At 43.9% G+C, this 26,970-nt stretch overlaps 1 protein-coding gene across 1 annotated transcript; it reads left to right on the top strand.

Annotated features, from left to right (window-relative positions):
* The first annotated feature begins 1,130 nt into the window (after window positions 1-1,130).
* LOC131254974 (uncharacterized) lies at window positions 1,131-2,173 on the top strand. The gene is made up of 3 exons (XM_058255672.1): window positions 1,131-1,365; window positions 1,437-1,703; window positions 1,788-2,173. Exons 2-3 carry the CDS (start codon window positions 1,523-1,525, stop codon window positions 2,171-2,173), a joined length of 567 nt encoding a protein of 188 aa, XP_058111655.1. The 5' UTR covers window positions 1,131-1,365; window positions 1,437-1,522.
* The last annotated feature ends 24,797 nt before the right edge of the window (window positions 2,174-26,970 follow it).

Here is a 26,970-nt window from a genome sequence, read left to right as displayed (position 1 = left end):
TTATATGCCATGGCATTACTTTCTTGGCTAGCTTGGTGTCTATTTCCCGTGGACTTTCGAAGTGCCAGGAAAAAGCTTACATCCATCCTTCTTATATCCCTCTCTAGTTTTTTCAAAAGAAAGCCATGGCAAAGATGTCCTATGATTGGGCAAAAGATGCCATCTCTTCTGATGCCAAGATATATTACTTTCATTTCTGTCTGCCTCGTTACATTGTAGACACAGAGAAATCAATCACAGAATCGCTTACCATACGAGAAATGGGATTCTTTCTGTCAATTAGATCATGCAGTCTCCGATCGAGGGAAGGGACAGAATTCTGGAGAGAACCATACTATCCTAGCCATTTTGCCCATCAATTAGGCTTTGATCAAGCAGTTCAGAAGATTGTGGACTTGTTACTCAAAGAATGTGGAGCTATGGCACTGGCCCATTTAATTGGGCAATAGTTTGGAAGCAACTGTTAGGCCGAACAATTCTTCTTTCATCATCCCAGGCTACGATCGTACTCCTAGGGCTTTATATAACCATATGAGATTGTGGGTTCACCAATCATATCTGGTAAGGAAAGGCCTGCCAGTAACTAAGCCCATATGGCTTCCACCTCCTAGGCTCAAGGGTCGCACAATTGAAGAGGGAGTCGGTTATAGCGGAGACCAGTCATGCACCTTTTGTGGGCCATCATGTGTAAAGATATCTGTGGATGAACCTATTCATGAGAAGAAGCCTGACAACACTCTCAGAGGGTGGATAGCCTATGGTGACATTCGTGAGTTTGAAAAAATTCCTCTCCATCGTCCACGAAGAGAAAAAGTCACAGAAGATGCTTCCCCTTTGCCAGAGAATATTACCAATCCTCAAGATTGACCAACCTCTTCTACCCATCCTCAACAGTAGTTGACTTCTTCTCTTGCCCCCGGACTGTCCATCTTAGTCCTTCCTCTCCATTGACAAGGTCTCGAATGTGTGCCCAACCTTCTTCCCAAGAAGGGACCACTGCTACTGCTTCTTCGATTTTGGCCACTATAGATCCTTAACCAGAGAGCCACCAGTCTCTTCCTTGTAAAGGGAAACAAGTTGTTGTTGAAGAGTCTAGCGAAGGAGATTCGGATGGCAAAAGTTCAACTTCGTCGTCTAGACATATTATCTCTAATGAAAACGAGATAGAAGGAGAAAATCAAGATGATGATTATGAGGAGGGGGAAGTCGATATTAGTGGTGAAGATGATATAATTGTAGAAGATGTTCCTGCCGATGAAGGACATATCCTCTCAACCTCTAAGGCTGTTCCTGCAAAAACTTAACCCATTGTAGGGGAGGAAGAAGACGAACCCCTAGACTATGGGGAATATGGTTATTCACCATGTAAGAGAATCTTACTGTCTTTGTTTACTTTTTTTCTTTTCTCCTTTCCTGTCTTACATATTTTATTTCAGGCGATTATGTTACAAATACGGAGGCAGATAACACTTCTCCCATAGATTTACCTCCCGTCGTACCAACGGCTTCACCGAGATTCTCGATGCCTTCACGAGCAGTGGCATGTGAAATTACTTTTCCGGTGGAGTCAACTGATTTACCAACTCCCACCACTATCAATTTAAGTACTAAAGCTAGGGCTCCATCTTTTGCTGAGGTGGTGGAACCTGATCCTTCTCTCGTTAGAGAGATGCAACTGCTCGTTGTTTCAGTACCAGCAGAAGGTATATCCTTTCCCTTGTTCACACTTTCCATACTACTTACATATATAGTTTTACTATAACTTTTTATTTCTTATTTCTTGATAGGGAACTTACCCCAAAGTGGTACTGCAAGTTCTGGCTTTATTGGGACTTCATCAAATGTGTTGTCCTTTGAGAAGGTTTCTGCGTACAAATTGACACTAATCAAGAATTCCATATTAGCTATCATTGAGATGTTCAAAGATCCTGATCAATGGTCAGATCTGGCTATCGCTTTAGATGTACTAGACGGTGTTGCAAGGTTGGCTAAAGTCAATGTTTCTTCTGTATGCGATGCTCTCTTAAGGTTCCATAATTCGATAAGTGTTCTGTCATTAGCTGAAACTGCAATTGTCCCGCCCGAAATTTTAGGGTATAGGAAGCAGCTTGCGTACTCTAAGGAGAAATTTTCTCAGATTGCTCCCATTGTCTCTAGCCATGATCAAGAATAATTATCTTTGCGAGAGTAACTGAAGACTTTTGCTGATAACAAGACAGCTATTTAGGATCGTATTACTCTTTTGAAGCAAGAAATTGCTCAGTTGGAAAAGTAAAATTTGGAGGAAGATCTGAACATTGAAAGAGTATAAGAAAAGATACAATGTAGCCTTCATTCTATGGACTCCGAAAGATCTGAATTGGCTAAGAATGAAGAATTACTTGCTCTTTGGAAGAAAAGCTAGCTGGTATCCCGGTTCCTACTAGAATTATTTCAAATGCCAGACTGGAACATGCGGATGCTCAAGTTAATCTTCAAGAAAATTTGCAATGAAACTTAATAGCATTAGGCATTACATGAGAACTATGAGATGTAAAACTTTGATATTTTCTCTTTTTGCTACTATAAATACTTTCAGAATTGCAAGTTATACAAGTATCTCATGATATTCTTGATAACGATGCTCTTGTCTTGTTTACGTGATGTTTTGATTGATGTATTATGCCACTTTTTTTATTCTCTTATGACTTGTTAGTAAAGAATTTCCTATATGATTCCTGTAAGACTCATACCTTAGCCCGTATCATTCCATAGACCTCCGCTGTCTTTCCAGTCGAATTCTGGTGACCCGCGATTTGTTATCAGCGTTTACGTGCGATCCTGAGACGTGTCCCGTATATCAGAGTCTGCTCGACTCGAAACTTGTATCCTCATGACTGCGCTGTCGTCGTGGTTCCGACGTGGGGTATTATGCGCCAAAGCGATACCCATGCTAGGAGATGTGGGCCTAATGTACATCACCATGGGCCACAACCCATGGGCCTAATGCACATCATAATGGGCTTCATTAAATGGGCTACAAAATATCATAATGGCCATGCAATATGGGGTGGGAATGCATCTCAATGGGCCACGACCCATGGGCCCCAGTACATCATAATGGGTCGCAACCCATGAGCTTTAAATACAATAAGTGGGCCGCATATATGGGTCGCAATAATGGGCCTCATATACATCAAGTCCGGCCTCATCATATAGGCCGTAAATACATCACATCAAGCCTTGCCCATGGGTCACGAATACATCACAATGGGCCTAACCCATGGGCTTCAAATACACAATAGGTGAGCCTTACACATGGGCCTAATATATATCATAGGTAGGCCCTGCACATGGGCCTCATACACATCAAGTGGCCCACATCGACGGACCTTATACACATCAAGTGAAGCGCATCACATCGGCCGCACCAATGGGCCTTAGCCCATGGGCCCCAAACACATCACAATGGGCCTTAACCCATGGGTCCTAAATACATCACATTGGGCCTTATCATGTGGGCCATAAATACAACTTATTGGGCCTCTCAATTTCAATAAGTGGGCCACACTACTTAGGTCGTACCATCTACACCGTTCATCTTTTTTTTTTAAGTCATAAAAAAATGAATCATATCAAAGATCATCTGGATCGTATGACAAATAACAGTGGTGATAGTGATCAAATGGTTAGTTGGACCACATCATAAATAGCAGTGGAGACAGTGATTTCCACTGTACAAAAAAATTTCACGGGGGGTGGGGCGGGGGGGCGCGGCACCGTAACATGTATTTTCCATTCAGTCTGTTCATAAGGTTACAAGGATTTGAACCAATAGGAAAAATAAATATCATATTGGTCCAGAACTTTGGTGGCTCAAAAGAGTGTCAATGATAGGCATTCAATCCCACTATTTAGGTAGTGTGGTCCACTGGATAACTAGATCTATGATATCTCAAATGTTTGGACGGTATAGATACAACACATGCATCATGGTGGGTCCTACCGTCAGGTGGACGGGGTGGGATACAAAATATGTATTACAATGGGGTCCACAAAACTTACCAAAGTCACCAAATGAATGGATGGTGGAAATAACACTGCCTCATGGTGGGCCACACTATCCAAACAATGGACGGTGTAAGTAAAACATATACATCAGGGTGGCACCGAAGGTGGGATGAAACACATACCTCGTGATCATACCCATGGTATAACAACTATATAGCTAGTGTAAGGTACACTAGCCGGTTGGTTTCCACAGAGGTGGGTCCCACGTGGGGCCCACCATAACATTTTATTTCCATTTAATTCGTTTATAAGGTCACAGAGACTAGAATTAAGAAGAAAAAAAATCATAATTATCCAAAACTTCTGGGACCCAAAATGGGTTTCAATGGTAGACGTTCAATTGCTATCGCTTTGAAGTGTGGACCACCTGAGTCTCGTGAGTGGCTAATTTTTGAGGGATCCTAATTCCCAAAGGGGACCCATCAAATGCACGGTGTTGATGGTCAACACACATCATTGTGGAGCCTGAGATGGGGCCCACTGACCCTGCCCGTTTCCAAGTAGTAGGACGCTGCTTGCTGTAGCATCCTCTAAACGCTGGCAGCAACAGCATCCAGGGGTTGACGTTAATTTTTGTTTTTTAATTTTTTCTAAGGAATTTCATATGTGGGGCCCACATCAGGACAATCTAGTCCGCCGGCTAGGTTCTATGGCTCATGACGGGCTTAACAAGCCCAATATTCAATATGTTTTGGTGTATAGAAACATTACAGTGGGCCCTAACAGACTTTAACCATAAATATCACTGTTCTCTACAACATGGCTCGTCAGAGATTTGGATTGGCTTCATTTTTTAGCTCAATGCCTAAAATGAGCTGAGAAATTAGATGGACGGTGGGGATCAAATCCATACATCAAGGTGGGGTCCACATGAGTGGCCCACCAAGATTTTTAGATCAAATTGATATTTGTATTCTCACTACGTCCAGGGGTGTTGGACTCCCAACAAGCGGACAGTCTTAATGAGTCACGCCACCAAAGTGGCCCCATGTCATAGACCATGAAATAAGGACATCTAGTGGGTCCCAAACGGTGGCCCACCATAATTTTTAGATTAAGCCGATATTTGTGGTTTCTTTTCATTTGGACCTATCCAGACGGACAAGCCAGTGGGCCTTCCGCTAGACGGCTTAGTAATGTGGGTCGTGTAAGGCCCGTATCCTAGTCCGTACTGTTCCGTCGACTCCCGCAATCCTTCCCATCGAAGTCCGGCAATCCGTGACCTATAATCGATGTTTGCGCGCGACCCTAAGTCGTATCTTATAGATTCGAGTTAGCTTAATCCAAGACTTGTACCATTACGATCGCACCATCGCCACGGTTCCAACGCCGCGTCTTGTATACTGATCTGATACCCTGGTAGAGAGATGTGGGTCAACGTTTATTTCGAAGAAAACGCCGCATGTTTGCAATCCCAAGAGAATCTCTACAACATGTCCCATCAATCAATCACTAAAATCAATCAATCAATCACTTTATGTCAAGTACAAGAGCAACCAATGCTTTCTTTCTCCACAAGTCAAGCAAACCCCAAAAGTCAACAAGTCTTAAACCTCACCCATCACTCAGCTCACATCCATCACTCACCTCACATCCATCACCCATCACTCTCCCTCTTTTACAACCCATTCTCTCTCTCTTTCTCTTCACTTTTTCCAAGCAACAAAGACTAAAAGAGAGTGGTGGACGTCCATGCATTCTAAGGAGAGAAAAGTGCATGTGTGAGGCCCACTTCCCATCCCAAAATCCTTCATCCTAGCATTCTACTCTCATCACCTTCCATCAAAGTGAAGCACAAGGAGACCTGTATTCCATTGGACCAAGAAGATCGAACGGTGGGTACTTTATAGGCTAGATTTTTCATGTTTTGATGATGGGCCAAGTGAGACCTACCGATTGATGGTATGGATCTCACTTTGGACCCTAGGTGTGGCTGATGGCCCACCTTGATTCTCATGATCATTCCATGATGGGGCCACTCTCCATGGACCCCATCATGATGTTTATTTTTCTTGCATGAAAAGAGGTCATCTAGATCGTCCATTTTGGGTGGAGAAGGAATCTCCATCGTTGATCTTTGATTTGGTGGGCCCACATGTATTGGGACCCACTTGATGTATGATTGAAGCCAATCCAATCATTTGGCGGGCCATAGCTTAGAAAATAGCATTTTTACCGTTGAAATACATCCTGATGTTTCTGTACCCCAAAATAAATCGAATATTGGGCTTGATGGGTCTGTCTTGGGCTATAAAAATCAATGGTTGGGTCGGATTCACATTATGCGGGCCCCACATGGGAAAGACCATGAAAATACTTTTTTTTCAAAAAAAATAAGAGACAGCAGGCGCTGTCGCTGCTGGACACGCAGCAATGTCCTGCTGCGCTCCTGTAGAGTGGACGGACAGGCTGGGACTGTGGGTCCCAGCCGTGATGTATGCGTTTTATCTATGTTGTCCAAGCCAATGGACCCCACCCTTAATGCCTGTGTTGCATCCAAACCGTCCATCCAGTTGGCGAGCTAGTCTTATGGCCTGAGACAGGCAGATCTGCCTATCAAGTGGACCACACAACAATAAGGCAGTGATGATTAAACGTCAGCCATTGAAACCCCTTTTGGGTTGCTATAGAAGTTTTGGGTCAATATGAAATTTGTTTTTCCTTTCCATTCAAGTCATTATGACCTTATTAACAAACTTGATGGAAAATAAATGTTATGGTGGCCCCACGTGGGACCCACCAATGATGTATGTGTTTTATTCTCACCACCGTCTAGTGGTGTGGACGGTGGGACCCCTAATGATGTATGTGTTTTATTCACACCACCATTTAGTGGTGTGGACGGTGGGACCCACCATGATGCATGTGTTGCATACAATCTGTCCAACCATTTTGAAAGCTTATTTTAGGGCTTGAGACCAAAATTAAGATAGAATCTAGGATTAGGTGGACCACACTATAGAAAACAGTGGGTTTGACCGTCCACCATTAAAACCCCTTTCAGGTCAGTGTGACCTTATGATCAGATTGGATGGGAAATAAATGTTACCGTGGGCCTTGGGGATTTTAATTGTGGAAATCATTATCACCACTTATTTTTGGGTGTAGCCCATTTGATGTACATATGGGGCCCATTGGTGTGGCCCATTTGATGTACATATGGCCTCGGGTGAGGTGGCCCATTTCCTATATGAGGGCCCATTGTAATGTATTCAAGATCCATGGGTTATAGCCCATTGCAATGTACATAAGGCTCATTGGTGTGGCCCATTAATGCGGCCCACTTGATAAATATAAGGCCCATGTGATGCGGCCCACTTGATGTATCTAAGGCCCATGGGTTGAGGCCCAACGGGATGTCCTTAAGGTCCATTGCAATGTGCGATTCCACCATTGTTTGTGTAATGATATTTATGGCGGGCCATGCCTTGGGGGCAATGTTGGTTTGACGTTTATATTGTAAGAATAATGTTGGTTAAATGTCCACATTATAACTCTCCCTAGGACCCATTGATAGACCCTTACTTGTTGTGTGTAGGCCATCTAGGCCCATCTTCATTGTAAGGATAGTTCATCACTTTATAACATGCTTAGTATAGTTCCATGATTCATGCCCATACGCATCATATGAATGCTTGATATGAGGAATGTTTGATCATAACATAAGTCGTTGGGCTGAGACATTTACAGGACTCCCTATGAGATGAAGTGCCCCACATGATCGTGTGGTATGTGCCGGATTGCTGCATGATTTGACGGTGTGACTCATGCATCTCACATGTGTGACTTGATCATTATATGCCTTAGTGACATTAGGGTCGTGGCTCCACAGGTAATCATGGATGGCCGTATCGGATATCAAATACTTAGTTCTAGCACTGTGGGCACTTAAGATGTCCTTGGTTGAAAATCTTATAACCTTTTTGGTACCACGAGCTGCTCCAACATCTAGACCGAGTGGATACACGAGTGCCTGAGTGTCGAATACTAGTATGTCGCGTCTCCCACAGTGTTGTGGTCAGTTGGAAGGGGGTGTGGCCTTATCCGCCCAAGTGAGTGGGCTATAAGCTAGGCTAAGTTTAACCAGCTCACAAATGAGTCTGCTATCGACGAGCCGGGTAGGTATTGGTAGACTACTGGTCAGGCGAATAGAGAGGTCTATTCCGCTCGCTGGGTTGTGCTATTAGGGATGCGGGAGTCAGTGTGGAGTGTACTAGACCCTGGTGATATCCCAGAGAGGAACTGTACTGATATGTGTACTTGAAGAGTACTGGCATGCTTGCTTTGCATCTCGCATATGACATTTAACTACATAAGCCTCGCATCGCATGGCCTTGGTATAGCCGATAGCATTCATGCCTTGCATCACATAGCTTTAGTACAGCTGATAACATTCATGGACTTACCGCATGTTTCCACATTACTCTGATATTGTACACTTGGCGCTTGCCTTGCGCACATACTTACACCACCCTCTAAGCTTTTGTAAGCTTATGCACGATCGTTGCGTGCAGGTGGCATTAGATTGCAGCAGCGCTGAGGCAGGAGTGCACATAATATTATTTTGAAGTTTTTGATCACCCTGTATTTCCCTTCCCGTATTATACTTAAAGTTTTAATATAGTGGATATGTGGTGATGTTGTTTTGTGACTTGGTTATGCTTTTGGTTATGTTCCATTACAAAAAAAATCATACTGAAAATCCTCCTTATAGGATCCCAGGATCGGAATCTGGCATGTGAGTGTTGGGATCTGAGAATGGGGTACTATGGAGGCTGTCGGCGCCGAATTCGGCTATTGAGAATTTTGTGAGCCCGTTTTCTGAGTTTGGGGCGTGACAGAAGTTGGTATTAGAGCAGAACTTGGGAATACCTGAGGATCACATCACATATCTACTATGAATTTAGAATGAATAGGTTCTGAGTCCGAATGACTTAACGATTTTCTGACATAGACCCTTAACGTTTATGCCTTTGAGAATTCTCAAGGTTTATAGGCCCTTGTTCCTTCCTGTAGGACGTGATGCCTAGAAGAGTGACCTAAGCGAATCCCGCTCCACCACCTGTGACTCCCACTTCACCACATGCGACTCCCGCTCTACCACCTGCGATTCCTGCTCCACCATAGGATATTCCTACTTTCCAGCCTGAGGATGCCACTCCTCTACCAGAGATCGGTGTAGATCCGACCATACCTATGAGTGCCGCCCAGCTTCAGTAGATGCTGCAGGCGATGACCGCTATTCTTTAAGGGCAGGCAGGCGTCCCACTGTGACACTAGCCGAGGCTAAGCAGGAGCGTGCGAGCACCCTTCTCAAGGACTTTCGACAGCACGATCCCCCGCGTTTCCGGGGCGAGTCAGACCCTACTGCAGTAGAGATATGGTGCTCTAAGGTGGAGAAGATATTCGACACCATGAGATGTACTACCCAGCAACGAGTCCCATTAGCCGTATTTCTTCTCCAGGGTGAGGCTCAGCATTGGTGGGCATCTGTCGCCCGATCGGTAGCTGCCGATTTTATGTGGAACTAGGAGGACTTTATAGACCGGTTTAATCGAAGGTCTTTCCCGAGCATGTGCAGCAGTAGCGCGCATTAGAGTTTGAGACTCTGGTCTAGGGAGACATGACTATGTCCCAGTATAAGGCACATTTTCTCGCGCTATTAAGATTCGTGATGTATCTTGTTAATGATGAGGGGCAGAAGGCCCTCCGTTTTGAGAAAGGTTTACGTCCTGCCCTCAGGAGCCGTGTGATCGGACATATGCTTTCGACATTTGAGCAGATTGTGGAGAGGGCCCAGATCTACGAGTCAGATTGGGCCGGTTTGCAGAGAGCCTGTGACCAGAGGGGAGATTAGAAGAGGAAGGAGCCCTCTAGTAGCTCCCAGCCGCAGCAGCATCGTCCACAGCAGTGGCGCATGACCCGCCCAGCATTTTGAGCACCAGTGGCACCCCCAGCACCACCTTCGGGACCGTTCACAGGTACCTGCTTTGGATGCGATAGGACAAGGCATCGTGTGCACGAGTGTCCCCATCCGCAGCAGCAGCAACCAAGGGCACCACATCCACCTCCACGACAGCCACCACAACAGCAGCAGTGAATGCAGCACCAGCCTTTGGGACCTCCCCCGCAGCAGCAGAGACCTCAGAGGGGACCTGCACCTCCCCAGCATGCCCAGGGCAGATTTTATGCCACTCAGTAGGACCCTCAGTCATCAGGAGCAGTCATCGACGATTCGTGTGACTTGGCCCCTACACCGTCTTGCTAGATTGCTCATGAATGATGTGTCTTGAGAGTTAGAGCTTGAGATTCGTGGGCATTATCCCCATCTCTTAGGTGTTTAATTATGATGATATGTTGTGTTTTGATTATATATGATGTTATATTCCCTATTCCCTTATGAGTTATGCTTAGTGCGATGGTAATGTAAATTTCGAGGATGAAATTTTTATTAGTTAGGGAGAGCTATAAGGCCCGTATCCTAGTCTATACTATTCCATCGACTCCTGCAATCCTTCCCATTAAATTCTAGCAATTCGCGACCTATAATCGATGTTTGCATGTGACCCTAAGTCGTATCTTGTAGATTTGAGTTGGCTTAATCCAAGATTTGTACAATTGCGACCACACCGTTGCCGCGGTTCCAATGCCGCGTCTTTCATACCGATCTGATCCCTAGCAAGGAGATGTGGGCCGACGTTTATTTCGAAGAAAACGTCACACATTTGCAATCCCAAGAGAATCTTTACAACATGTCCCATCAATCAATCAATCACTTCATGCTAAGTACAAGAGCAACCCATGCTTTCTTTCTCCACAAGTCAAGCAAACCCCAAAAGTCAATAAGTCTCTCACCTCACCCATCACTCACCTCACATCCATCACCCAATACGCTCCCTCTCTTACAACCCATTCTATCTCTCTCTCTTTCTCTTCACTTTTTCCAAGCAACAAAGACCAAAAGAGAGTGGTGGATGTCCATGCATTCTAAGGAGAGAAAAGTACATGTGTGAGGCCCACTTCCCATCCCAAAATCCTTCATCTAGCCATTCAACTCTCATCACCTTCCATTAAAGTGAAGCACAAGTAGACCAGCATTTCATCGGACCAAGAAGATCGAACGGTGGATGCTTTATAGGCTAGATTTTTCATATTTTGATGATGGGCCAAGTGAGGCCTACCGATTGATGGTATGGATCTCACTTTAGACCCTAGGTGTGGCCGATGGCCCACCTTGATTCTCATGATCATTCCATGATGGGGCCATTCTCCATGGACCCCATCATGATGTTTATTTTTCCTGTGTGAAAAGAGGTCATCTAGACCGTCCATTTTGTGTGGAGAAGGAATCTCCACCATTGATCTTTGATTTGGTGGGCCCACATGTATTGGGACCCACTTGATGTATGATTGAATGTAAGGGAGGGCTCATAGTGGCGGAGCCCTCCATCATACATGTCCCTCTCTCTTTCACTCTCTCTCACCCTCTCTCTTTCACTTTTTTTTTCTATTGTATGTGATGATATGGCCATGTGGCCCACTCGGATGGACCCCACCATGAAGCATGTATTTTATCCAAGCCATGTGTAGGTGGGGCTCACTTTATATATGTGTTGTATTCACACCATCCACCATTTGGTAGCCCACCTGAGAAGGGCGCCCACCTTATAACCCAAACCATCCAGCGTCCCTGAACGCTGGACATTTACTAAAAACACAAATATTAGCTTTGAATTCAAAGCTTTTGAGAAGGGCCACTCCTACAGGCCCCACCTTGATGTATCAATCTAATCCAAGCCATCCATCCTATTTCACAACTCATTTTAGGCGTTGAGGTGAAAGATGAAGCCAATCCGATCATTTGGCGGGCCATAGCATAGAAAACAATATTTTTACCATTGAAATACACCCTGATGTTTCTGTACCCCAAAATATATCGAATATTGGGCTTGATGGGTCTGTCTTGGGCCATAAAAATCAATGGCTGGGTCGGATTCACCTGATGTGGGCCCTGCATGCAAAAAATCATGAAAATACTTTTTTTTCAAAAAAAATATAAGAGGCAGTAGGTGCTACCACTGCTGGACACGCAGCAGCGTCCTGCTACGCTCTTGCACCGTGGACAGACGGGTTGGGACAGTGGGTCCCTGCCGTGATGCATGAGTTTTATCTATGTCGTCCAAGCCAATGGACCCCACCCTTAATGCCTGTGTTGTATCCAAACCGTCCATCCAGTTGGTAAGCTAGTCTTATGGCCTGAGATAGGCAGATCTGCCTATCAAGTGGACCACACAACAATAAGGCAGTGATGATTGAACGTCAGCCATTGAAACCCCTTTTGGGTTGCTGCAGAAGTTTTGGGTCAATATGAAATTTGTTTTTCCTTTTCATTCAAGTCACTATGACCTTATTAATAGACTTGATGGAAAATAAACGTTATGGTGGCCCCACGTGGGACCCACTAATGATGTATGTGTTTTATTCTCACCACTGTCTAGTGGTGTGGACGGTGGGACCCCCGATAATGTATGTGTTTTATTCACACAACCGTCCATTGGTGTGGATGGTGGGACCCACCATGATGCATGTGTTGCATCTAATCTGTCCAACCATTTTGAAAGCTTATTTTAGGGCTTGAGACCAAAATTAAGACAAAATCTAGGATTAGGTGGCCCGGGTGAGGTGGCCCATTTGCTATATGAGGGCTCATTGTAATGTATTCAAGATCCATGGGTTATGGCCCATTGTAATGTACATAAGGCCCATTGGTGCAACCCTTTGATGCGGCCCACTTGATGAATATAAGGCCCATGTGATGCGGCCCACTTGATGTATCTAAGGCCCATGAGTCAAGGCCCAACAGGATGTCCTTAAGGTCCATTGCAATGTGCGATTCCACCATGGTTTGTGTAATGATATTTATGGCGAGTCATGCCTTGGGAGCAATGATATTTAAATGTCTGCATTATAACTCTCCCTAGGGCCCATTGATAGGCCCGTACTTGTTATGTGTAGGCCATCTAGGCCCATCTTCATTATAAGGATAGTTCATCACTTTATAACATGCTTAGTATAGTTTCATGATTCATGCCCATACGCATCATATGTATGCTTGATATGAGGAATGTTTGATCATAGCATAAGTCGTTGGGCTGAGACATTTATGGGACTCCTTATGAGACAGAGTGCCCCCCATGATCGCGTGGTATGCGCTGGATTGCTGCATGATTTGACGATGTGACTCATGCATCTCACATATATGTGACTTGATCATTGTACGCCTTAGCGACATCAGGGTCGTGGCTCCACAGGTACATCGTGGATGGCCGTATCGGATACCGAAAATATTTAGTTCTAGCACTGTGGACACTTAGGATATCCTTGGGTGAAAATTCCATAACCTTTTTGGTACCAGGAGCTGCTCCAACGTCTAAACTGAGTGGATACACGAGTTCCCGAGTGCCGAATACCAATAGGCTGCGTCTCCCACTGTGTCGTGGTCGGTTGGAAGGGGGTGCGACCTTATTCGCCTGAGTGAGGGGACTAGAAGCTAGGCTAAGTTTGACCAGCTCACAAATGAGTCCGTTATTGACAAGTCGGGTAGGTATTAGTAGACTACTGGTCAGGTGGATAGTGAGGTCTATTCCACTCACTAGGTTGTGCGGCAGGGAGGCGGCAGTCAGTGTGGAGTGTACTAGACCCCAGTGATATCCTGGAGAGGAACTGTACTGATATGTGTACTTGATGAGTACTAGCATGCTTGCTTTGCATCTCGCATATGACATTTGACTACATAGGCCTCGCATCGCATGACCTTTGTATGGCTGATAACATTCATGTCTTACATCACATAGCTTTGGTACAGTTGATAACATTCATGGACTTACCGCATATTTCTGTATTACTCTAATATTGTACACTTGGCGCTTACCTTATGCACACACTTATACCACCCTCTAAGCTTTTGTAAGCTTATGTACAACCGTTGCATGCAGGTGGCATTGGATCGTAGCAGCGCTGATGCAGGAGCGCACATCAGATTATTTTAGAGTTTTTGATCACCCTGTATTTCCCTTCCCGCATTATACTTAAAGTTTTGATATAGTGGATATGTGGTGATGTTGTTTTGTGACTTGGTTATGCTTGTGGTTATGCTCTATTATAAAAAAAATCATACTAAAAATCCTCCTTGTAGGATCCCAGGATCGGAATCTGGCATGTGAATGTCGGGATCCAAGAATGGGGCTCTACGGAGGCTGTTGGCACCAGATTCGTCGATAGAGAATTTTGTGAACCCATTTTCTGAGTTTGGGGCGTGACAGGCAGACATACGGATGACATGGATATAGTACATACCTTATGGTGGGGTGCATCAGGGTGGGCCACACATATCAAAAGAGATAGAGAGAGAGAGAGAGGAAGAGAGATCGGAGTAATGGAGGGACCCCGCTACTATAAGCCCCTCTATACAATGCACACATCAATGTGGGTCACACTATATGTGGGCCCTAAATCAAATGAAGAGGTATAATGAACACCCACCTTTGATTATGGACTTTTCCTTCCATCAACGCATTTTAGAGCTCCAATGGATGTGATTCAATGGTCAAGATGAAGCTTGGATGGTGGAGATAGGAGGTAGGAAGATGGGCCACACCAAGCTCTCTCATGGAGGTTAAGACTAATTATTATGTGTACTTTCGCAATGGTCAGGATTTCGGTTGGGGCGCACGCCTAACTTGGGATCAGGAGCTTACCACATTGAGTCTATCTATCCAAATTTAGGTATGGGGCTAGTTTGGATAGAAGTCCTTTATGATAGGCCCCATAGCCTGCGATATCACGTACTATCATCCCGACTTCACACTATAGCCTAGTCATTTCATTCGCACCACATATTGCATTACATCCTCGGCATATGGAATTTTGGGTTACTATGTTTCTGCATTCATATGACTTAGATGAGGTTGATGGTATTCGTAGCTCTTCAGAATTGCATGTGGTATTTTATCATCGACATCTATTATTTGACACATTATGTTTCTGCATAACTGACCTGCATTACTTTCTCAGTATATGACATTGACTTGCTATGTCTTTTCATCACATATCCTGAATTAGATTGATGATATCTTTATGGACTTTTCAGTACTTCTGTTTACTCTGATATTGTATGGTTCGTGGACTTACCAGTATTTCTGTTTACTCTAATATTACATTCTGAGCACGCATATATTGCTTACACACTTACACCACCCTCTAAGTTTTTTTATAAGCTTATGCACGATAGATGCGTGTAGGTGACGTTAGGATGTAGTCGTAGCTGAGCAGGAGCAGGAGCATGCAGCTGAGCATTGTGAAGATTTTATTTTATGCATGTATTTTTCCCTTTCAATATTGTACTCAAATGATTATATTAGTGGATATGTGGTGATGATGTTGTTCATATGATTTGGGGTATACTTATAGTTATGCTTCTTACGAGACAAATTCATATTGAAAATCCTCCTTGTAGGATCCCATGGTCAGAAATTGGCGTATAGGCGCTGGGAGTCGAGAATGGGGTCGAGAATGGGGTGCTACGGAGGCTGTTGGCACCGGATTCGGCGATCGAAAATTTTATGAGCCCGATTTCTGAGTTTAAGGCGTGACAGAAGTTGTTATCAAAGCATAACTTGGGATTACCTGAGGATAATAACACATATCTACTAATAGCTATCTTATACTTAATTATTGTTGAGAACTTAGAATAATTAGGTCCCCAAGTACGAATAACCTAGAGATTTTCTAATATAGCTCCCCATTGTGTGTATATTCAAAAGTGTTCAAGGATAATAGGCCCTTGTTCCTTCTTGTAGGATATGTCACCCAAGCGAGTGACTTTCGCTCCCCCGCCCGAGATTCCCGTTTCCCCACTTGAGACTCTTAAACCTTTGTCTGAGTTTATCGCATCCCTGAAAATGCCCATGAGCACAGATCAACTTCAGTAGATGTTACAGACCATGACCGCCATCCTTCAGGGACAGGGTAGGCCACCCGCTGTTTCATTAGCCCAGGCTGAGTAGGAGAACATGAGCGTCTTTCTCCGAGAGTTCCGACAGCTCAATCTCCCACGTTTCCAGGCGAGCCAGATCCGACTGCAACCGAGAGATAGCGCTCTGATGTGGAGAAGATTTTTGATACAATGAGATGTATGACACAACAGCAGTCCGGTTGGCAGTATTTCTTCTCCAGGGTGAGGCTGAGCACTGGCGGACCTGTATTACTCGTGTTGTAGGGCCAGATTTTGCCTAGGCATGGGAGGGTTTGGTTGACCTACTTAAGTAGCAGTACTACCCCGACCACATTTGTCGATAGCGAGCATTAGAGTTTGAGACTTTGGTACAGAGAGATGTGTCTGTGGCATAGTATGTAGCTCATTTTATAGCACTATTGAGGTTCACGCCATATTTAGTTGATGATGAGGAGCGAAAGGCTCGCCATTTTGAGAACGGCTTACATTTTGGCCTTAGGAGTCATGTCGTCAGACACATGCTCCCGACCTTTGACCAGGTAGTTCAGAGGGCCCAGATTTATGAGGCAGAATGAAATGATTCACAGAGGGCTCGTGACCACAGAGGAGACCGGAAGAGGAAGAACCCCTATAGTAGTTCCCAGCAGCAACGGCATCGACGACCGCAAAGGCACAGGGACCGTCCATCCTTTCGAGTGCCAGCAACACCTTCAGCACCACCACAAAGACCGTTCTAGGGCATTTGGTTCAGATGTGGTGAGGCGGGGCATCGCAAGCGTGAGTGCCCCGATTTCTTTTCAACAGCAATGACCTTTTTTGGGGGAGGACATACGCCTCCCCAGTAGACCTAGGGTAGGTCTTATGTGGCTCAGTAGGACCCTCTATCGGCAGAAGGAGTCACCGATGATTCGCACGACCAGACATTATGACTATCTTGTTAGATTGGTCATTGATGAGATGACGAGGTGTCTTGGGAGCGTAAGGTTGAGATTAGAGAGAGTTATTCTCATCCTTTTGTAAATTGATTGTGCCTTGACATATATCTATATATATATATATATATATGATGATGATGATGCTCCCTCATCCCTTGTCTGTTCTATAAATTTTGAGCATGAAATTTTTATTAGGAGGGGAGAGCTGTAAGACCTGTATCCTAGCCCGTATCGTTCCATAGACCTCTGTGGTCCTCCCAGTCGAATTCTGATGATCTGCGATCTGTTATCAGCATTTACACGTGATCCTAAGACGTCCTGTATATCAGAGTTGGTTTGACTCGAAACTTGTATCCTCACGACCGCGCCATCACCGCGGTTTCGACGTCGCGTATTACGCGCTAAAACGATACCTAGGCCAGGAGATGTTGGCCTATGTTTAGTTCGAGGAAAATGCCACGCGTTGCGAATACCGAGGGAATCTCTATGACATGTCACATCAATTAATCAAATCAAGTCAAATACAATAACCATCTCCAAGTACAACCACCCATCCCCTAAAGTCAACTCTCTCCCTTACATGTCAAGTACACTCCCATCACTCCCCATCACCTCTCACCATTCCTCTTTATCCTTACAACCTCTCTCTCTCATCTCTCTCTCATTCTTCAAGCAACCCACATCCCAACCTCCATGAGAGAGCTTGGTGTGGTCCACCTTCCTACCTCCCATCTCCACAATCCAAGCTTCATCTCGACCATTGAATCTCATCCATTGGAGCTCTAGAATGCGTTGATGGAAGGAGAAGTCCATGATCAAAGGTGGGTGTTCATTATACCTCTTCATTTGATTTAGGACCCACATATAGTGGGACCCACATTGATGTGTGCATTGTATAGAGGGGCCCATAGTAGTGGGGTCCCTCCGTTACTCCGATCTCTCTCTCTATCTCTTTTAATATGTGTGACCCACCCTGATGCACCCCGCCATGAGGTATGTATTATATCCATGCCATCCGTATGTCGGCCCACATTGCTGGGCCGTCCAACGGCAGGCCCATTAGCTTGTCCGTCTGGACAGGTCGAAATGAAGAGAAACCACAAATATCGGCTTAATCTAAAAATCGTGGTGGGCCACCATGTGAGACCCACCAGATGTCCTTGTTTTATGGTCTGTCCATGGTTGGACATGGGGCCACTTTGGTGGCATGACTCATTGAGACCGTCCGCTTGCTGGGAGTCCAGCACCCTTGGACGTAGTGAAAATACAAATATCAATTTGATCTAAAAATCTTTGTGGGCCACTCATGTGGACCCCAACTTGATGTATGGATCTGATCCCCACCATCCATCCAATTTCTCAGCTCATTTTAGGCGTTGAGCTGAAAAGTGAAGCCAATCCAAATCTCTGGTGAGCCATGTTGTACAGAACAGTGATATTTATGGTTAAAGTCTGTTAAGGCCCACTGTAATGTTTCTACACACCAAAACATATTGAATATTGGGCTTGTTAGGCCCGTCATGAGCCATAGAACCCAGCCGACAGACTAGATTTTTCTAATATGGGCCCCACATATGAAATTCCTTAGGAAAAAAAATAAAAATTAACGTCAACCCCTGGACGCTGTTGCTGCTAGCATCGAGAGGACGCTGCAGCAAACAACATCCTACTGCTTGGAAACTGGCAGGGTCAGTGGGCCCCATCTCAGGTTCCACCATGATGTGTGTTGATCATCAACACCATGCATTTGATGGGTCCCGTTTGGGAATTAGGATCCCCCAAAAATTAGCCACTCATGGGACTCAGGTGGTCCACACTTCAAAGCGGCAGCGATTGAATGTCTACCATTGAAACCCATTTTGGGTCCCAAAAGTTTTGGATAATTATGAAATTTGTTTTTCTTCTTAATTCTGGTCTCTGTGACCTTATAAACGGATTGAATGGAAATAAAACATTATGGTCGGCCCCATGTGGGACCCACCTTTGTGAAAACAGACCGGCTAGTGTACATTACACTAGCTATATAGTTGTTGTCCCATGGGTATGATCATGAGGTATGCATTTCATCCCACCTTCGATGTCACCCTGATGTATATGTTTTACCTACACCGTCCATTGTTTGGATGGTGTGGCCCACCATGAGGCAGTGTTATTTCCACCGTCCATTCATTTGGTGGCTTTGGTAAGTTTTGTGGATCCCATTGTAATACATATTTTGTATCCCACCCCGTCCATCTGATGGTGGGCCCCACCATGATGCATGTGTTATATTTATACCGTCCAAACATTTGAGATATCATTTATGGCATGAGAAAAAGAAGAGACAGATCTAGTTATCCAGTGGACCACACTACCTAAACAGTGGGATTGAATGCCTACCATTGACACTCTTTTGAGTCACTGAAGTTTTGGACCAATATGATATTTATTTTTCCTATTGGTTTAGGTCCTTGTGACCTTATAAACAGACTGGATGGAAAATACATGTTATGGTGGCCCTCCCCTGTGAAATTTTTTTGTACAGTGGAAATCACTGTCTCCACTTCTATTTATGATGTGGTCCAACTGACCATTTGATCACTATCACCACTATTATTTGTGGTACAATCCAGATGATCTTTGATATGATTCATTTTTTTATGACTTCAAAAAAAAAAAAAAAAAGATGAATAGTGTAGATGGTACGACCGAAGTAGTGTGGCCCACTTATTGAATTTGAGAGGCCCAATAAGTTGTATTTGTGGCCCACATGAGAAGGCCCAATGTGATGTATTTGGGACCCATGGGTTAAGGCCCATTGTGATGTGTTTGGGGCACATGGGTTGAGGCCTATTGGTGCGACCTATGTGATGCAGTCCACTTGATTTGTATGAGGTCCGTCAATGTGGGCCACTTGATGTGTATGAGGCCCATGTGTAGGGCCTACTTATGATGTATATTAGGCCCATGTGTAAGTCTCACCTATTGTGCATTTGAAGCCCATGGGTTATGGCCAATTGTGATGTATGCGAGGCCCATGGGCAAGGCCTAATGTGATGTATTTACGGGCTATTTGATGAGGCCAGACTTGATGTATATTAGGCCCATTATTGCAACCCATTGACGCGACCCACTTGTTGTATTTGAGGCTCATGGGTTGCAACCCATTATGATATACTGGGGCCCATGGGTCGTGGCCCATTGAGATGCATTCCCGTCCCATATGGCGTGACCATTGTGATATTTTGTAGCCCATTTAATGAGGCCCATTATGATGTGCATTAGGCCCATGGGTTGTGGCCCATGGTGATGTACATTAGGCCCGTTTGAACAGCCCATTCTGATATAATTTTGGACAATGCGTTGAGGATGATTGTGATGTATTTTTGACTCGTATGACGTGGCCCATTGTGGTATAAGTCTGGCCCATTTGGTAGGGCCCATTGTGATGTATTTTTGGCCCATATGCACGGCCCATTGAGTTGTATATGTGGCTTAGGAGTGAGGCCCAGTGTGATGTATGTGAGGCCTAGATGGCTAGGCTCAATGTGATGTGTGAGATCCCCATGCGATGCGGCCCACTTGATGTGTATATGACCCTTATGTGAGGCCATGAGCCCACCATATGTGAAGCCCTGTGTGGGCTACTCATTGGGAAATAATGTTGGTTAAATGTCCACATTGATAGGTAATGATGGTTAAATGTCCTCATTCTGACCTTCCCTTAGGTCTTTGTTAGGCCGATTATCAAGGCTGATCCCGATTGTCAAGGCCAATCCCAATTGTAAAGGCTAATTCCGATTGTCAAGGCCAATCCCGATTGTAAAGGCTGATTCCGATTGTCGAGGCCGTCCGATTGTCAAGGCTGATTATTGATGCTAGTTACCAATACCAATTATGAGTATGTGATATCAAGACCGATTATCAATGCTGATTGTGATTATGTGATAGGATAACATCATGATACATGCTCATACACATCATTTGCATGTCTGTTGACCATTACATATGTCATTGGGCAAGTTGTTGTGAGACTCTCTGATAGGCGGAGGTTATCTCATATGAGCGCATGGTATGTATAGGATTGATGCATGGCTGGATTGTTTGACTCATGTATCTTGCATTGCGTGTTGTGATTACTATACACCCTAGTGATATCAGGGTCGTAACCTCCACATGCATGTCGTGGATGGCAAGATGGGACACCAGAAATATTTGTTCGAGCATTTGAGTACTTTGGATGTCGGTAAATGAAAGTCCCTAAACCTTTATGGCCAGGAGACACCCCAATGTCGAGACCGAGTGGATACATGAGCGCCCGAGTGCCGAATACATATAGGCCGTGTCTCCCATTGTGTCGTGGTCAGTTGGGAAGGGGTGTGGCCTTACCCGCTCAAGGGTAGGGGGCATAGCTAGGTTGAGTTTGACCAGCTCGTGATTGGGTCTGCATCGATGTGCCCGGTAGATATTAGCTGACTACTAGCCAGGCGGATGGTGAGGACTCTTCCACTTGTATGGTCCCGCGTTAGTGGGAGACAATTGCATGTAGAGTGTACTAGACCCCGGTGATGATCCCATAGATGTACAGTACTGATTTATGGACTGATTGGGTAAGAGTTGTATACTCAGCATTATACTCATTCATTCATTCATTCACTATCCACTCGGGCTGGTGGTACGCAACTAATTGTTATGTGTACTTTCATAATAGCCAGGATTTCAGTTGGGGTGCGCGACTAACTTGAGATCAAGAGCTTACCACATTGAGTTAATTTATCCAAATTTAGGTATGGGACTGGTTTGGATAGAAGTCCTTTATGATAGGCCCCATTGCCTGTGATATCACGTACTATCATCCCGACTTCACACTGTAGCTTAGTCATTTCATTCGCACCACATATTGCATTACATCCTCGGCATGTGGCATTTTGGGTTGCTATGTTTCTGCATTCATATGACTTAGATGAGGTTGATGGTATTTGTAGCTCTTTAGAATTGCATGTGGTATTGTATCATCGGCATCTGATATTTGACTCATTATGTTTTCGCATTGCATAACTGACCTACATTACTTTCTCAGTATATGACATTGGCTTGCTATGTCTTTTCATCGCATATCCTGAATTAGATTGATGATATCTTTATGGACTTGTCAATACTTCTGCTTACTCTGATATTGTATGGTTCGTAGACTTACCAGTATTTCCATTTACTCTAATATTACATTCTGAGCACGCATATACTGCTCACACACTTACACCACCCTCTAAGCCTTTTTATAAGCTTATGCACGATATATGCGTGCAGGTGACGTTAGGATGTAGTCGTAGCTGAGCAGGAACAGGAGCATGTAGCCGAGCATTGTGAAGATTTTATTATATGCATGTATTTTTCCCTTTCAGCATTATACTCAAATGATCATATTAGTGGATATGTGGTGATGATGTTGTTCTTATGATTTGGGGTATACTTGTAGTTATGCTTCTTACGAGACAAATTCATATTAAAAATCCTCCTTGTAGGATCTCAGGGTCGGAAACTAGCGTATAGGCGCTGGGAGCCGAGAATGGGGTGCTACAGAGGCTGTCGGCACCGGATTCGGCGATTGAAAATTTTATGAGCTCGGTTTCCAAGTTTGGGGCGTGATAATTCCTGTCTTAATTGGCAGTGCTAAGTTTTAATTTAGTTAGATAATCACACACAATTTAAGCTCTTGAGTAGTGGAGCCGCACAGTTTTTTAGACTCTTGAGTAATGGAGTCGAGTCTCACGTGATGGTCTCTTTAACTCTTAGGAGTTCATTGAACTTCTCACAGCATGGTGAGTTCACAAACCACGATCCATCAGAGGGGTCGAGTGATGCTACCAGGGCCGTGAACTCAATTGGATTTACACACAGGGTTGGTCGCAGTAACTCTCTAGAATTCACGGGGCTTGCAAGGCAACCTTTGGGGTACTAAATCTAGGGCTGCCAGTCCATCAATGAGTAGGTTTAAGCCCATCCTCATGAGTTAATACTGAAATCAAGTTAGAGATCTGAGGGGTCTTATGCATGGTTGGCCTATCTATGGACATGGCCAAAGAGCTCACACTGCAGCTCGCGTTTTCTTCGTCTGCAAGGTCGGACCTATTCACAGGAGGGCATTTTCATCCGTTCCCTATGGCGCTGTTGAAAAGCTATACAGATGACATTGGTCTCACGCGTGACTAGCCATTGAAATTTTTTTGGCCTTTTAGAGCTTTTAGTCGCTGGCTCTATCCACTGCCCGCATGGGTATGCATATGATGGCCTTCACGGGGTTTTTAGGGCCACTAGCTTCTCACTGCTACTCGAATGCTGAAAGTGATAGGCCTTACACGTAGCTGGTCATTTTTTTAGGCTTGGCTAGGCTACCTTAAAAGATAATAGTAGGTGGCCATCGTTGTCGTGAGAATAATAGACATCTCTGGCTGAGATTGATATGTCACACTTCTGTTAACATCTTCAACGATATTCATGTGTTGTTCACAATACATCAGCTTGGTGATAATACCAATTTTAACAAAATTTAGCTTGCTTGATGATGATAATGATGGTCACTTTCTTTTTGTAACACTTGTTGGTACATAGTCCTGATGTGCTCGCAAATTTCTTCTTTATTCATTCATCTGACAGTACATAGCCATGGTCTTACTTATTCTTGCCCCCTTTTGATACAGAATCATTATTTTGATAATATTCTGGATCAAAATCAGTAGTATCTTCAGGGATGATATCTTTTGATGAAGCAGGAGTTGACCGATATACTAATACCTTATCCATCTTGATCTATGACTCTGTATGCTCTATTGGAGTACACTTCTTTTATTATGTACGGCCCGTCCCATTTGGGCTCGAATTTGCCCCCTGTTCTATGGGTGACCACTATAGGTCTTTTCAACATCAATATCATATCCCCTTTTTTGAAAGAGCGATATTTGACTTGTTTATCAAAGGCGGTCGATATCCTTGCCTGATACGATTGCAATCGCTGTTGGGCTACCAGGCGTTTCTCATCAAGCAAATCCAACTCCTTTAGCCTTATCTTGCATTTTCATCATCTGTAATGGACTGATGTACTGCCACTCTGAGTGACACTACTTGTATTTCAATCGGGATCACTGCTTGTACACTATAGACCAACAAGTACGGTGTTGCTCTTGTTGTTATCCGGTGGGTAGTTCTGTATGCCCACAATGCTTCTTGTAACCTCTCATCCCAATCATGCTTGTTTCCTGTCACTATTTTCTTCAATATCTTGACTATCATTTTATTAAACGCCTCTGCTAATCCATTGGCCGGTGGATAGTAAGGTGTTAAAAACGAATGACTAATGTTGAATTTCTGACATAGCTTTTCCATGCCTCTGTTTTTGGGAGTGCCATTATCTGTAACAATTTTCTTCGAAATACTATGGCAGTATATTACTGCGTGTCAGATGAAATTAACCACATCTTTCTCCTTAACACTGCATAATGCAACTGCTTCTGTCCACTTGAAGAAATAATCTGTCGCTACTAAGATATCTGCTTTTCCTTTGAACGAAGGCAGATTTATAGGACCAATGATGTCAAGTCCCCAAGTAGAGAAGGGTCAAGAGGCGACTGACTGATGCAGATCTTCTGGAGGAATGTGTATAACATCTCTGTGAATATGACATTCATGACACCGCTTCGCATAATCTATTGCATCTTTGAACATTGTAGGCCAATAATACCCCATTCGAAGTATTCTATGGAATAAATTTCTGCCAGCTTGATATACCCCACATTCTCCAAAGTGTGCTTCTCGCAACATCTGACCTACTTCTTGTTCATCTAAGCAACGTAGTAGCATTCCATTGTAAGATTTTCTATACAACACTTCGCTGCATATGATGAATCTGCTTGACCTTTACTTGATTCGCTATCTCTAGGCTGGATCTTCTAGCAGGATATCATATTTGAGATAATCTATGAAACGTTGATGCCGATCTTTTGTCATTACCTTTAAACATGATATAGGAAGTATCTCAACAATTTCCTCAATGACCTCTGAAGATGGTAAAAATCTCCTTTCTTCTATAATTACTTGGAGGGCTTCGATTTGGGTAGGACAGAGCCGCTGCCAAGCTGGCCAAAGCATCTGCTCTTGTATTTTCAAACCGCGGTATGTGCTTGATTTCGACATGATAGAACTGCTCTAGTAATTGTTGTGCTTTTCGACAATACAACAAAAGGTCTTGCTTTCTTATCTTGAATTCAGTCATCAATTGATTTATGATCAATTTAGAATCCCCAAAGATATACAGCGTTTTTATCTTCATTTCTTGAGCCATTTCCATTCCGATGATGAGGGCTCTGTATTCGACCTCATTGTTTGTGCATGTAATTCCTAATGTGAAGGAGTAAGGTAATAAGTCACCTTGAGGAGTAATGAATATCACTCCTGCCCATGCTCCTGATGCTCGAGAAGCACCATCAAAATACATTTTCCATGGGATATGTGACTCGGCCAACATAACCTGTTCATCTGAAAAATCATCACTGATGGTCTCACATTCTGCTATGGGGTGCGCTACAAGGAAGTCCGCCACTACTTGTCTTTTTACCGCTTTTGCTGGCTCATACGTAATAGTATATTCTGAAAGCAACAGCATCTATTTGGCTAATCTCCCAGACAACATCAGTCTCGGCATCAAAAACTTTATCGGATTTGCTCTTGAGATCAAAGTTATATCATGGGAGAGACAATAATGTCTCAATTTCTGTACTGCAAATATCAGTGTTAGACATTCTTTCTCGATTGGAGAATAGTTGCATTCCGCACCCATCAGAGTTCTGCTTAAATAAAAAAGAGCGATCTCTTTCCCAGATTCATTCACCTATGCCAACAAAGCTCCTAAAGAATTCTCGGCTACAGATATATACAAAATACGCGGCTTCCCTTTTATTGGGGTTGTCAATACCAGCGGCTGTTTCAGCAATTCCTTTATTGAGTCAAATGTATTCTGACAGGCTTGGTCCCATATAAACTCTGTACCTTTCTTCATCAAATGGGAAAATAGCTGACATCTCCCTGCCAGATTTGAAATGAAATGGCGAATGTACGCCAGCTTTCCTTGCAAACTTTTCAATTCTTTTAATGTCTTTGGTGGCGGCATATTTTGAATGGCTCTAACTTTCCCTGGATCGATCTCAATGCCCCTATGTTGGACAATAAAACTGAGAAATTTACCTAAAGACACCCCAAATGCACATTTAGCCGGATTCATCTTTAGTTGTTTCTTTCTAAGTCGACGAAAAACCGATGCCAAATGTTCACGATGCTCCTGATGATCTCCTGACCTGACTACCATGTCATCAACATAACACTCAACATACTTGTGCATCATGTCTTGGAAGATATTCTGCATTGCCCTCTGATATGTCGCCCCGACATTTTTGAGACCAAATGACATAACTTTATAATAATAAATCCCCAGCGAAGTTCTAAACGCTGTTGCTTCTTCATCTTCAGGTGCCATTCTAATCTGATTATACCCTGCATAGCCGTCCATAAAGGACATAATAACATCCTGAGTCATATTGTCAATCAGTAATTCAGTTATCGGGAGAGGAAAATCATTTTTCGAACAGGCTTCGTTCAAATCTCTGAAGTCAATGCACACCCTGACTTGTCCGTTTTTCTTCTTCACGGGAACAATGTTCGATATCCACTTGGGATATTTGCCTCCCTGATAAACCCAACTTTTATCAACTTATTCACTTCTTCTTTTATCAAGGGAACCAAGTCTGGATGAAATCGCCTTTGCACTTGTTTAACTGGCCTTTTCTCTTTAGAAATATTTACTTGGTGCATTACTATGGAAGGTTCCAAACTCGGCATCTCTGCATATGTTCAAGCGAAGACGTCTTTATTTTCTTTGAGAAGTTGAACATATTTCTCAAACTCCTATTTAGAAAGATCGGCGTTGACGAATGTGTTCCTCGGTTC

Source organism: Magnolia sinica, chromosome 9 (genome assembly GCF_029962835.1).
Source record: "Magnolia sinica isolate HGM2019 chromosome 9, MsV1, whole genome shotgun sequence".
Classification (NCBI taxonomy): Eukaryota; Viridiplantae; Streptophyta; class Magnoliopsida; order Magnoliales; family Magnoliaceae; genus Magnolia; species Magnolia sinica.
Note: the sequence above shows the minus strand (reverse complement) of the source record. Positions and strands in the feature narration are given on the sequence as shown.

Bases quoted from the DNA above. Each gene is read 5' to 3' on its own strand.
- LOC131254974 (XM_058255672.1), top strand. From the start codon at position 1,523: ATGCCTTCACGAGCAGTGGCATGTGAAATTACTTTTCCGGTGGAGTCA. The intron at 1,704-1,787 runs GTATATCCTTTC...ATTTCTTGATAG, and splicing joins TGTTTCAGTACCAGCAGAAG to GGAACTTACCCCAAAGTGGT.